Below are 13726 nucleotides of genomic sequence, written 5' to 3' on the forward strand. Positions count from 1 at the left end.
AAGGGTGTTAAGGGAATAAAACTCAGTACCATACAGGACTTCGCGCTTCTGCCTCTTCCCTGGTGGGCGCTTCTCGCCACTTAGTCTATGATTCTTGCCGGGCACAAAAGCCCCGCCCGCCCACTTGCTTATCTGCCTTTTGCCCACGCTCTTAGGAGGAGATGGACTACAACTCCCACAATGCCATCCTGGGGCCTCCTTGTAAGGGCTCCACCTTTTCCCTGGCCGTGCGGAGGACGACTACAGTTCCCAGAGTGCTCTGCTTCGCCTTTTGGGTGTTGTTGCCCCTTTCCCGGAGCGGGACGCGGTAGAAGCGGGCAAGAGTGCCAGGCCCGGGTTCTCTGTGTCCTTCCCCGGGGCAGGGACGAGGCAGTGACTTGACTCTGGGCGCAGAGCCCGGGAGGGAGCGCAGGAGGCGCCGTCTCTTCTGCCCGGCTCACCTCACGCTACTCTCCGTCTTTTCCACCCGCGGCCGCCTGGGCGGCTCGGGACCGACCGCCCGGGGCAGCGGTGGCGGTCTCGGCCGCCGCGACTGTGGCGAGGCCGCGGCCCTCGGGGCGGCGGTAGCGGCGCCAGCGCTGGGGAGGCGAAAGAGGGAAGATGGCGTCGGAGCTGGAGCCCGAGGTGCAGGGCCTAGACCGGAGTTTGCTGGAATGTTCGGCTGAGGAGACCGCGGGGGTGAGTGCCGAGACCCGGGCGGGGACGTCCGGCCGTCTCAGGCCGCGCCCCGGGGGAGGAACAGATTACTGGAAATCCCGGAGCGGCCGGGCCCTGACTTGGGGTGACGACCGCGCTGGCCCCGCCGGCCTCGCCTTGTGGGTAACGGCCTGGGGAGGCCCCAGATCTTAAACCCTTTCCTTCCTTCTTTATCCACGAGTAGCCCGCAGGGCTGCTGGGTGCACCATTCACCCTCACGTTCCCTTTTGCTCTTCAATTATTTCTGCTTTTCCCCACGCTCCCAGTAAGTCCCCAGCACAGGCAGGGCCTTTGCCCTTTATGTCAACTCTTAGAAGAGGGGAGGGAAAGACGCTTCCTGGTTTTTTGGGTACTTTGTCTTCCTGATTCCTTTGCCGCCTCCTCGGAAACCTGCTACCTTATTTTGTTTCTGGGACCGCCCTAGGCACCAAAGGATGCCAGCGACACTGTTCACCCTCTTTACCCCTTCAGTGCGTTTTCGCACCGGTTTGGTCAGTTTACAACGTTGGTGAATGTGCGAAAAGTAGTGTCTTGACACACCGAGTGTGAGAAAGTGGTAGTGGAGACTGGGAGATTAAAACAATAATTTGTCTAGGAGTTGGGGGTAGTTGAATGGAGAACAAACGTTATATAACTTTGAGAGAGCAGCCCTCAGTAAATGGAAGCTAATAATGTGAGGTTTGGTCACAGCATAGTGGGAGCAGTTATGCCTCAAACTTAAAGCATTCAAACCTAGTCTTGTACTTAAACTGTAATACGAATATGCTGTATAAGTAGCCGAGTTGTGAAATAATTAATAAAACTCGATGGTATCTTTGCTCAAGGACAGGGAACACCCCCTAGAACAGATTGTCCGGAATGATTCTGAATGGGCCAAAACAGCTGAGGCCCCACCTCTAGGGCCTCCAGTTTTAAAAAGCTGATAGGAAGGGAGTGACCTTTGAGCACAAGTCAACAATCTGAATGTTAGGAACAAAATTCTGGTGGGGCGCTGTGGGGCTGTTGGTTAGTGAGGAGTTATTTTGGGTGAATTGATGAGGACATTAAAGTCTTAGTGGAAATAAGTTTGGAGTAGAGGTGAAGTTTTAAAGAAATAAATTGTTGAATGATGCATCTTTGTTTGTTTTTAAGCCAACTGTTTAGTCTAGTTCTGTTTTCATTTACTTTCCGCTTAGTATTGCAACAACCCAAGGATTTTCCCCATCTGCCTTTTCATTTATCAAGAGGTTTGAAAAAAAACGAAAGCAGCGTTCAAAGTAAACAGTAAAATAGAAATGACAACTATTCCCTATCCATGTGATCTTATCAGTATCTAGATTGATAGCTAATCTGTTATTTACCTCAAAAAATTTTTTTTTACTCCCACCAGATTTTGTCTGTTGACCCAGTGATAGAGGCTATGTACTCTGTTTTTCCAATTCTAAAAGTGCAAGCTGCCGTACACCTGAAACTAACACATTGTTAATGGACTATACTCCAATATAGAATAAAAATTAAAATAAACAAATAAAAGTGCAAGCTCTCAAGTGATTAGAGCTTCTCCAGTTTGTTGAGGTTCCTGAGGAAACTAGTTATAAAACTGATGCTAGAGAGCAATGCTCCTAGTCCTTGTGTAGTGAAATTCTCAGATGTAGTGGGGGAAATTAAGGAAAATGCAGTCAAAATTTATAAATTTGGACTTAATTCGAGTTTGTGAAGTTCACAGTCTGAGCTACATTTTAGTTTTTCTCTGTTTACTCTTCTATTTAAAATTATTTATTTATTAGGCTGTGCCAGGTCTTTAGTTGTGGCATGCTTAATCTAATTCTCTGACCAGGGATCAAACCCAGGCCCCCTGCATTGGGAGCACAGAGTCTTAAGCGCTGGACCACCTGGGAAGTCCCTTTGCTCTGTTTACTTTTAAATGACTTTCTGAACAATAAGATTAAAAAAAAAATTTAGTCTGAAGGCCAAGAAAATTTCTTGAAGAAGATTTCATCTAATATTAAAATACAAGATTCTTCCAGCAGTATAATTTGTCCTCACTTTGTGAGGAGTTTATTGCTTGTATTTGATTAAAACAGCATAACACTTTACTGTTCTTTCAGCTTAGGCCCCAGCCCAGCCATTTATCACAAATTAAAATTAATTGGGGGACTTCCCTGGTGGTCCGGTGGTTAAGACTCAGCACTCTCAATGCAGGTGGCCCAGTTTCAATCCCCAGGTCAGGGAAGTAGATCCCACATGCTGCAACTAAGAGTTCGCATGCTGCAACTAAATATCCTGCATGCTGCAACAAAGATCCTGTCTGCTGCAACTAAGACCCAATGCGGCCAAAAAAATAAATAAATAATTTTTAAAAAATTAAAATGAATTAATAAAGTTTTCTCTGGTAAAAGTAAATTTTAGAGAGGGTAAACAAGCAGAGCAGTTATTACAGCCTTTAGCCCTCTGTTGCTGGTAATTTGTTGGGATCACATCCATCTAAAGTTACTTAATAACGACTAGTGGCATTTTTTGCACAATTTATTTACACACTTGCTTTTCTTATTTGTATTATGAGGAGGAAGGACTTTTTGTGATCCCATCTATTCTTACTAGAATGCCTCACAAATAAAAGTATTTAAGTACTCACTTCAATAATTTTAAGTTAAGGATATTAAAGTGGCCCTCTGTTGTAGTTTTTTCTTTTCCTTGATAGAGTCGATTCTACAAGTATGACTTCCCCAACACCTCTTGAGTCTATCTACACATGCTCCACAGATTTGATTATGTGTTCCAGTGGATGATTATGATTTAAGAAGTACATATATTGTTTTTCCCCAAATCTGAAAGAAATACATATTCATTATAGAAGTCTTATGTAGAGTATTATACCTATATTGGTTACTTTTTGCCTTAAAATTTTCAAGTTTTATATAAAATTCACATATCTTATAATTCAAGTCAGTGGTTTTTAGTATATGCCGAGTTGTGCAGCCCTCACCACCGTCAATTTTAGAACATTTTCATCACCGCAAAAAAGAAATCCTATATCCATTAGCTCTACACACCCCATTTTCTCCTAACCTCCCAAACTCTAGGCCCGCTGCTGACCTGTTTCTTTGTCTCCATAGATTTGTCTATTCTGGAAATTTCATATAAATGGAGTCATGTAACATGTTGTCTTTTGTGACTGGCTTCTTTCACTTAGCATAAGTTTTTAAGGTTTGTCCATGTTGCAGCATGTATCATCAATACTTCATTCCTTTTTACTGCCAAATGATAGTCCATTACGTGGATATACCGTATTTTATTTATCCATTCATCCGTTGATGGATGTTTGGATTATTTCTACTTTGTGGATATTATGAATTGTGCTATGATGAACATTTCTGTACAATTTTTTGTGGGGACATATGTTTTCATTTCTCTTGGGCATATACCCAGGAGTGAAATTGCTGGGTCAGGAATTGCTAGACTAAAATGGCTGCATCATTTTACCTTCCCACTAGCACATGTGAAGTTTTCAGAGGGTTTTTTCACGTCCTTGCCAGCATTAGTTAATTGTCTGTCTTTTTTATTATAACCATTCTGTTAGGTGTAAAGTGGGATCTCCTTGTAGTTTTTATTTGTATCAGTATTTCCCTCATGACTCATGATGTTGAACATCTTTTCATAAGCTTATTGGCTATTTGTATGTCTTCTTTGGAAGTGTCAATTCAGATCTTTTGCCTATTTTTTTCGTTTTGTTTTTTTGCCTATTTTAAAATTAGATTCTCTTGTTTTTTATTACTGAGTTTCTGTATTATTTTGATTTGTGAATGTTTTTACTTCATTTCTAGAACTCTTAATATGATTTGTTTTAAATTTTTCTTATAGTTCCGAAAGCTCCATTTCGGCCCTAGCAATTGTTGTTTTAGATTGTTGGGGTTTTTTTTGTTTTTTTAGATTGTTGTTTTGTAGTTAACTTACATGTTGGTTATTCTTGTTCGAAAGCAAAATCAAATGTGCTTAAATAGAATACAATTTTAATTTGGCATAGAATAATAATTAGATACTGTGATAAAAGATGAACCCCTAGGGATTCTTTGATTTTTTTGTGTTTATTATACTTGCTCTCTATCCCAAGGCTGAAATTAGCTTTCAGAAAAAGGAGAGCTCCTGCAAACATTGTCATAACATGTTTACTTTAATGGAATGAGTTGACAGTTTCTCTACTTCTGTTATTGAGGACTTCTAATAAGATAGTGCTTATTACTCTGGTGTACACATTAGTGTGACAGCCACAAGTGTCTGAAATAAGGACAGATTAACATGCAACCAAATTAGAAATGTCAATAATTCTTCATGTTGAAGAAAGTTACAGTTAGCTTATGTTACTGAGATCCGATATGAAAAGCTATAGGTTTTCTTTCTTTTGAGAAATATATGAACGCAGCCAGAAATTTTTTCTTCCTATTCATTTTCTCTTCACAACTTTTTTTTTTTAATCTATAGTGTCGCTAACCACTAATTCTATATTTCTGGTATAGATTTTTTCATGTAAAGGTTTCTTGCTTTATATATTAAGTATTTAAATTTAATAAAGTTAAAATCCCAAATCAGGTGTTTTTTTGTTTGTTTGTTTTGTTTTGCGCGTGGGCTTTCTCTAGTTGGTGGTGAGTGGGGTCTAGTCTTCGTTGTGGTGTGTGGGCTTCTCATGCGGTGGCTTCTCTTGTTGCGGAGCATGGGCTCTAGACATGTGGGCTTCAGTAGTTGTGGCACACGGGCTCAGTAGTTGTGGTTCACGGGCTCTAGAGCGGAGGCTCATTAGCTGTGGTGCACTCTATGTGCTCTGTGGCACATGGGATCTTCCCAGATCAGGGCTTGAACCCGTGTCCCCTGCATTGGCAGGCGGATTCTTAACCACTGTGCCACCAGGGAAGTCCTATTAGGTGGTTTTAAATGGAGCGTATGCCTGCCTTTCTTGAAAGAGGCTTTTGTGTCTTGTTAATAACTTATAATAATATATAATAAAAGATATTTAGAGTGAAATGCTTGTTTTACTAATAATAGATTTTGTATAAGGCAGCTGATTTTTTTTCCTTAACCAGAAGCTGATATTAGTTTCTGAATTTTTTGTTTAAGAAATCTATGAACAGATTTGACCCATCAGTGTTGTTGGCGCCACAAGACAACATAATTTCTTTTAGAAAGCATCACCCTTTATCCTCCCTGGATTAAAATTGTGCAAAAGTGAAATTTTAAGAGAAATGGGAACATAAAATATAAAACAAAAAATTGCTGTTAAAATAAAACCTTTAAATGTGTTGTAAATTAAAATTGAAGCATAGTTTTCTAGGATTGTGGAGGTGAATTTTGAATCTTAATGCTTAATTTTTCATCCATAAACAATAAATTGCTTAGGATAATTTGACTGCCTTCATTTATATTTTGAATTAAGGTTTGCTGACAATGGGTGAAAACCCCTTTGATGTGGCCAAAAACATGTTTTTTAGCTCAAAGAATTAGATTTTTGTTTGCTTTTTGGTTGACTGTCTTATACTATTAACTATCTTTTTTTTTCTCGTTTGTTTTATAATTACTGAACTTAATGTGTGTGTGTATCATTTTGATTTGGAGCCACTTCTCCACTTCTCCTTGTAAGACCTTATACTCTTGTATTACAGTGTTAGACATCACTTGAACAATCCTTAAACCTATGGGATTGTCTCCCCAGAAGTACTGTTTTAAGAGTAATTTAGTCTCTTTCCTACTTGCATAAAGCAAACACAGCAAAATTAGTAACATTTAGAAAGGATTGTTTCACTTCCAGGGTGAAAAGTTTTTCACTGTTATAAGCTTCCATCCAGCCCCTTAACTTATGAACGAGATTTTTACATTTTTAGGAAAAGTTCTCTAAAATGTGAAATTGACTAGAAAGGTAGTATATATCACCTCATGAATATGTAAAATCTCTCTATATATGTTATTTTTTCAAAGGAAGGAAGTGAGTGCAAGAAGATTGTGCAAGTAATAGTTAAAAAGAAGACCTTATACTCTTAACAGTGTTAGACATCACGTAAACGTAAACCTTTTTTTTAATTAATTTTTTTGGAGTATAGCTGCTTTACAATGTTGTGTTAGTTTCTACTGTACAGAAAAATGAATCCGCTATATATATACATATATCCCCTCTTTTTTTGATTTCCTTCCCATTTAGGTCACCACAGTGCATTAGTAGAGTTCCTTGTGCTATACAGTATGTTCTCATTAGTTGTCTATTTTATACACAGTATCAATAGTGTATAGGTGTCAAAACCAATCTTCATAAACTCTTTTTTAACAAGGATGTAATTTGAAATTTAGGTTGTAATCTATAGGTAAACATTGGACTTACGAGTTAACAGTTAACTGCATTTTTGTAGAAGTGAGTTGTTTCATATTTTCTGATTTCAAATTTTCACTTGGTTTAGAGCCCAAATGAGCAGGTCTTAATTACATAATTTGTAACTAAATAAATTATGTTTATTTGGAGGACAAATAAACACATAGATGGAATTGGCATGGGAGGCAGAAATAAATAAATGACAGAATATAGGGGAAAGTCTTAGGACTTAAGGAAATAGAAAGGGAAAAGAAAGGAGGTGGTTTGAAGGATTCCTATATAGGGCTTATTTGGTTTGTTTTTTAAGAACCTGCAGGCCTGGATCTGCTTTATTTCTACCTCCATTGAAGACACGTTCCATTAAAGCCAAACATCTTTCTGTAATGTCAGTGTTAAGTGATAGTCAGTAGTATATACATATTTATAGTCATTCAGTTAATGGATTTTACTAACTGCCCATTGGGGCTTGGTTCTGTTTTAGACATGGTGGGTAGGGGAACAGGAGATGGGGGTGAGGAATGGGCTAAGAATACATCTTAGAGAAAGTGAAACATAAACTGAGATCTGAAGAATGAGTAGATAACAGCCCTGTAAAGCAGAAAGACAGGAGCAATACTGATCAGGAGGAGGAAACTGGAAAGTATGATACAAGGCAAAGGACCTTGTAAACCAGGGGTCCTCAACCCCCCGGGCCGAGGACCAGTAGTGGTCCGCAGCTTGTTAGGGGATGGGCTGCACAGCAGGAGGTGAGCAGCAGGCGAGCCAGCGAAGCTTCATCTGCTGCTCCCTAGCATTTACCGTCTGAACCACCCCCCCAACCCCCGTCTGTGGAAACATTGTCTTCCGTTAAACCAGTCCCTGGTGCCAAAACGTTTGGGGACCACTGTTGTAAGCCATGTCAATGGACTTGATTTGATCCTAAATAGAAGGGGAAGCTGAATGACATGATCAAATTGGCATTTTGCAAGAAGCACTCTGGTAGTGAGGTTGGAAAAATGGACTGTAGAGGGACGAGACTAGTGGGGATTACTAGTTAGGGCACAGTTGCACTAATCCTTGCAAAAGACAGGAGTGGGGAGTTTGGACTAGGGTAGTGGAAGTAGTGCCACCGGAGATGGAGAGAAAGAAATGGATGGATTCAACAGATACTTAGGAGGCCTAATAGACAAGACATGATGACTAATTGGATGTTGGGGTGAGGAAAAAAGATTTCTGAGTTTTTCTGGTTTGAATACGTGGGTAGATGCTGGTGTCTAGAATAGAGAAATGGAGAAAATAGCAGGGTGTTTTTTGTGGTGTGGGAGATCATGAGTTCAATTTTGGACATGAGTTGGTGTCTGAAAGGAAAAACTGCTTCTTCCTTTTCTTTTTACTCTCACATCAATACTTCTGGCCGCCAAACGTATGTGTGTGAGGGGGTTTTCCCACACCAGGCAGTTCTCTCGTTCTCAGCAGACACCAGTTGGGTGTCCTACAACTCAGTCAGTTCTGACACTGTACACCTGCAGTTAGCATCAGATCCCACAGATTAAGAGCTCAGTCCCACAAGGCTGCCCCGCTTCACCATTGCAGATGCCAATCACAAGCAGTGGGTCCTCAGGTTACCCACAACTTATGTTGCAAATTAGGGGGTTCCCATGACCCCCTCTTTGGGTTCGGTAATCTTCTAGAATGGCTTACAGAACTCAGGGAAACAGTTTATTTACTAAATTACTTGTTTATTATAAAATGGTACAACTCAGGAACAGCCAGATGGAATAGAGGAAGGTATGTGGGAAGGGGTGCGGAGCTTCCATGCCCTCTCTCTGGGCGTACCAGCACCTCTGCGTGTTCATCAACCAAGGAGATCTCTGAACCCCGACATTTTTGGAGTTTTATGGATGCTTTGTGCCTCCATAGGCATCATGATCAAATGATTGGTCATTAGTGCTTAACTCCACCTCCAGCACCTCTCCCTTCCCTGAAGTTGGTTGGGGTGGAGGCTGTTAGTTCCACCCTACTAATCATGTGGCTAGTTCCCCTGGCAACTAGTTCCCATCCTTAGGGGCTTTCCAAAAGTCACCTTAGTAATATCAACTCAGGTCTGATTGAAGGGGGCTTGTTATGAATAACAAAAGACATTCCTTTCACTTTTATCTCACTTAACACTTAGGAAATTTGAAGAGTTTTAGGAGCTCTGTGCTAGGAATGAGAAGACCAAATATGTTTTTCTTATCATAAATTACAATATTACAGTGTCTGTTAGATATCTAAATATAATTATTACAGGTAGTTGGACATGAAAGTTTGGGGACAGGGAAAAGTGACTTTTTAAAATGTTTTTAACAGGGAGAGCAAAGGAGAAAGGGCTTATAGAGAGGTTGATCAAGGAATAAAGATATAATCGATAGAACAAACTCTCTTGTGGACTGACACTCATAAGAGACTGACGTGTCCTTTATAATCATTGAGAAATAGAATTACTGTATTGGCTGTTCATGTTCACTGTATGCTCTTCCTGTCAGCAAACTGACAGAAGAATGCAAATCACAATCAGAATATCATTTGAGCAAAGCATTAGAAATTAGAAAGGAAGTCAGATGGGCTCAATGGCTACTGTTTTGTTAGATGATATGTTGTGGTCATTTTCCTGTATTGCCTACAGAAGGTTGCTTCAAGAGTCATTTTGAGGAGATGAGGAGATGGGCTCGTTTCACTTTACTTTCAGTTTAAGTGGAATTTTAAAATACTGGGCTTTTTTTTTTTTTTTTTTTTTTTTTTTTTTTTTTTTTTTTTTTTTAACTGTACGCGGGCCCCTCACTGTTGTGGCCTCTCCCATTGCCGGACGCGCAGGCTCAGCGGCCATGGCTCACGGGCCCAGCCGCTCCGCAACATGTGAGATCTTTCCAGACCGGGGCACGAACCCGTGTCCCCTGCATCAGCAGGCGGACTCAACCACTGCGCCACCAGGGAAGCCCTGTACTGGGCATTTTAGTAAAATTCTAAATTGAGTTTTATTCTTTTTTGGAAAGAAGACATGCAGTGATGAATGTCAATAAAATAATCTATAAGACTCATCACTATTTTTGCACCTAAAAGAAAATAGACTATGTTTATTCAAATAAGCAGTTTATTGACCTTGTTTAAAACTATTTTTTCTTTTTTCTTTTTTAAAGAAATGGCTGCAAGCAACTGACCTCACTAGAGAAGTGAACCAGCATTTGGCTCACTATGTACCCAAAATCTACTGCAGGGGTCCCAACCCTTTTCCACAGAAAGAAGACATGTTGGCACACCAAGTTTTGTTGGGACCAATGGAATGGTACCTTTGTGGTGAAGATCCTGAGTTGGGATTTTCAAAGCTTGAACAAACAAACAAACCTTCTCATCTTTGTGGTCGTGTTTTTAAAGTGGGAGAACCTACATACTCTTGCAGGTAAGATATTGTCATTTTCTTTCTTTCCTTGTTTTTACTTGACTTTTTTTTTCCTGAAACCTTACATTTTTGTTTCCAAATTATGAAATATCAGTATTATATATATGTATATATGTGTGTTAGTTTCTACAACAAATATATGTGTTTTAATAAATTATTATAAACAAACATTATATAATTATTTTCCAGGTCAAGATATAGAACATCACCAGCATTCCAGAAACCCATTGTGTACTTTCTTCCTCCCCCATAATTAGCTCCTACCTTGACTCTTGTAATAATCACTTCCTTGCTTTTCTTGATGGTTACAGTGATTCTTTTTGATGTTCGAATTATCCTACATTTGGCCTTTGAGAGCCCCATCACACTAGCTTCTTTGTCCTTTTCACATCCCTTTATTAGTTTTTGAGTGCCTCTTTGCTCTCTGGTGTAAGATGTCCACACCTCACTTTGTACTTACTCTGACCCATATGTAGAATCAGCCATTTATGCAGGGAATTTCCTTTTAGTTTGGAATGTTAGTTAGAAACCATGATCTGGGTGCTATATGTACTTACTGCTACTACGTTGAGGTTTGTTTAGTTATGTTTTTTTCTTGTTGAGAATTAAGTATACAAGGGTAGAAGATGGAGAGGAAAGTGCTCTGTCTCCCTTTATGACTCTCCTGTTTCTCAGAACTATCATTGTTAACATGCTTTTATGTGTCCTTCCAGAAATTTTCTATGCATATACATGCCCACATATGGGGCTATCTTAAACATACACATATGCAGACATACATAGAAAGGAATATGTTAGCTATACTGGGCTAAATTTTCCTTTCTCTATTTAACAAAATCTTGACATTGACATCTGTCCATATCAGCTGATATAGCTAGGTAATATTCCATTGTTTGGGTATACTATTGATAGTCATTTTTTTTCTTAAGACTTTTTCCCATACAACTTAAATTTAATAAGCTTAATTTTGGTTAAGACCTCCAGGTGTCTGTGGTAATCTTTCTTTATCAGTGTGGTTAGAATACCAATAGAGATCTTTTTATATATTGAAAGGCTGTTAGATCTAGTTTTTTGTCCATACAGAAACCTCTTTGAGTCCCTTATTGGTGTTTGGAGCAATAGACCTAGTTCAACCTCGTGATTTACAGATGAGAAAACTGAGATCCAATTGTTGTAGTACCATCCTTTGTAGCAAAAAGATCCAGTTCCAAAGAAGGCATTTGTATGTCATGTCTTTTAATCTTCAATCTGGAATGTAGCCTCGGTTTTTCTTTGACTTTCATGATCTTGACACTTTTAAAGATTACAGGCCATTTATTTTGTAAATGTACATCAGTTTGGGTTTGTCTGGTACTCTTCATGACTAGAGTCAGCTTACCTCTTTCGCAGAAATACTGCAGAAGTCACGTGTTCTCATTGTATCCTATCTAGTAGCATATGATTTTGATTTGGTTCAGTAACTCTTTAAGCTTGATCACTTGATTAAGGGGATTTCTGCAAGGCTTCTCCACTGTAAAGTTACTCTTTTTCCCTCTTTAATCAATAAGTATTTGGTGGGGAGATACTTTGAGACTATTAAATATCCTGTTTCTTATCAATGTTCAGTTTTTTAATTTATTTATATCAGTATATGTTCATGGAGCTCCATTATTCTTGTGGTCAGAATTGTTCTAGATTTGACCAGTGGGAGACCCTTCAAGATGTCTTTGTTCTTTTTCATGTCCCCATCATTCTTTGAGCACTTCCTTTTTCTTTATGACACAAGATATTTTGGACACATCTTGGGCTTTTCCCCACCCCAGTCCTGAAATCAACCATTTCTCTAAGGAGCCTAGTTCTTTTTTAGTAGAGATTAATGTTCAGAAATAAGATACTAAGTGTGCCTGTTGCCATTGGTATGTCACTAATCCCAGGCCCTGTCAGTGGATCTGTGTATCTGTAGGTCTCTCTAGTTCCAGTCCAACACCACAGGATTCTTTCTTGTTTTCTTCCTTTGCATATTTTAACTCCCTTCTCTGCTGATGTCATATGTGTCTATGTGTGGGTCCATCCCAGGGGAGAACAGGTTGGGTGCAGGTTTGAATGCTGTGTAGGAAGGCCTTGATTAAATTGACAGAGTTCTAAGAGCTTCCAGTACTAGAAGAAGTAGGAAGAATTATGTTTTCAACAGTGTTCATGGAATAGGCTTTTGGGAGTTTGGAGGAGTGGAGGTGGGATGACGGGAGGAGGATTATATCTATTCCCTCAGTGAAAGTGGCGCACTGAAAAGCTGTTAGCCTGTACTTGAAGATTAAGTGTGCCTAAAGGATTTGTGGATGAAACCAAGTCAGGGATGATCTCAGCAGACTTTTCCTGTATGTTCATGGTGGAGTTTGGACTTGGATATGTTAGTCTGGAGTTTCTTTGAGATATAAAATCATTTCAGTAGAGCATGGAGGTATAGGTTAATCCATTCATACCTATCCTGGGACTCTAACTGTATATTTAGAGGATGTATAGAATTAATGAAAAGGAAGGCACTTGGGTAAGGGGATTGCCTCATGGTTTGAGGAGAGAATTTTCATTTTCATGACATCATCTAAAGGGTCACAAGGATACATTTATTAAGGATAGAGAATACCAAGAACAGCATTAGCCACTGCTTTTTAAAGATTGACTTGAAAAACTAGTATAATAGGCAAAACGTGTTTGGTTATGTCTCTCAAGAGGTACAAAAGTATATGCCATGAAAGGTACCCTCTCCCACTCATCCCTTAATTCCCCTGTTCCCTTATCCAGAAGTGACCAGTGTTAACTAGTTTCTTGTGTATTCATCTAGATATCATATGAATATCTAGATCCAAACATTTATACTTTTTTCAATAAATGCTAGCATACCACATAAACTGTTTTCATCTTGCTTATTTCATTTAAAATTTGTCCTTCAGATTGTTATATAACATATAATAGAGAGAGCTGACTTTGTCTTATCTTTTTAATGGCCTGTTATTATTCTCTTGTGTGGATGTTCTATTCTTTACCTACTTGTCTTCTATTAGACATTTAGGTTGTTTCTGGGACTATAAATAATACTGCATTATTATACTTTGTGTGTGTCTTTGTGCACGTGTAGAAGTATATACACAGGATACATTCCTAGAAGTAGAATTTCTGGGTCGAAGGATGCATGCATTTATTTCCTTTTAACAGCCAGTAGCAAAAACTTACAAAATGAAAAGGAGATATAATACGCTAGTTGGAGGAGGAAAGGCAGAGTGGAGGACAAACAACAGAAACTGCTATAGTTA

At 39.3% G+C, this 13726-nt stretch overlaps 1 protein-coding gene across 10 annotated transcripts in view; it reads left to right on the top strand.

The window, feature by feature from the left end:
• Window positions 1-244: 244 nt before the first annotated feature.
• Window positions 245-13726, top strand: part of UBR2 (ubiquitin protein ligase E3 component n-recognin 2) — a 114786-nt gene continuing 101304 nt past the window's right edge. For 7 of the 10 annotated variants that reach the window (XR_010835098.1, XR_010835099.1, XR_010835100.1 and 4 more), the window contains exons 1-2: window positions 245-678; window positions 10180-10439. Coding sequence is in view for 7 of the 10 variants with exons in the window: in XM_067006224.1 (XP_066862325.1) it covers window positions 601-678; window positions 10180-10439 (338 nt within the window). In the remaining 3 variants the exon portion in view is untranslated. The remainder of the gene's footprint in view (window positions 679-10179; window positions 10440-13726) is intronic. The other 3 variants (XM_067006225.1, XM_067006228.1, XM_059075625.2) reach the window with 2 other exon arrangements.

The sequence above is a fragment of the Kogia breviceps genome, chromosome 10 (genome assembly GCF_026419965.1).
Source record: "Kogia breviceps isolate mKogBre1 chromosome 10, mKogBre1 haplotype 1, whole genome shotgun sequence".
NCBI classification, from domain to species: domain Eukaryota; kingdom Metazoa; phylum Chordata; class Mammalia; order Artiodactyla; family Physeteridae; genus Kogia; species Kogia breviceps.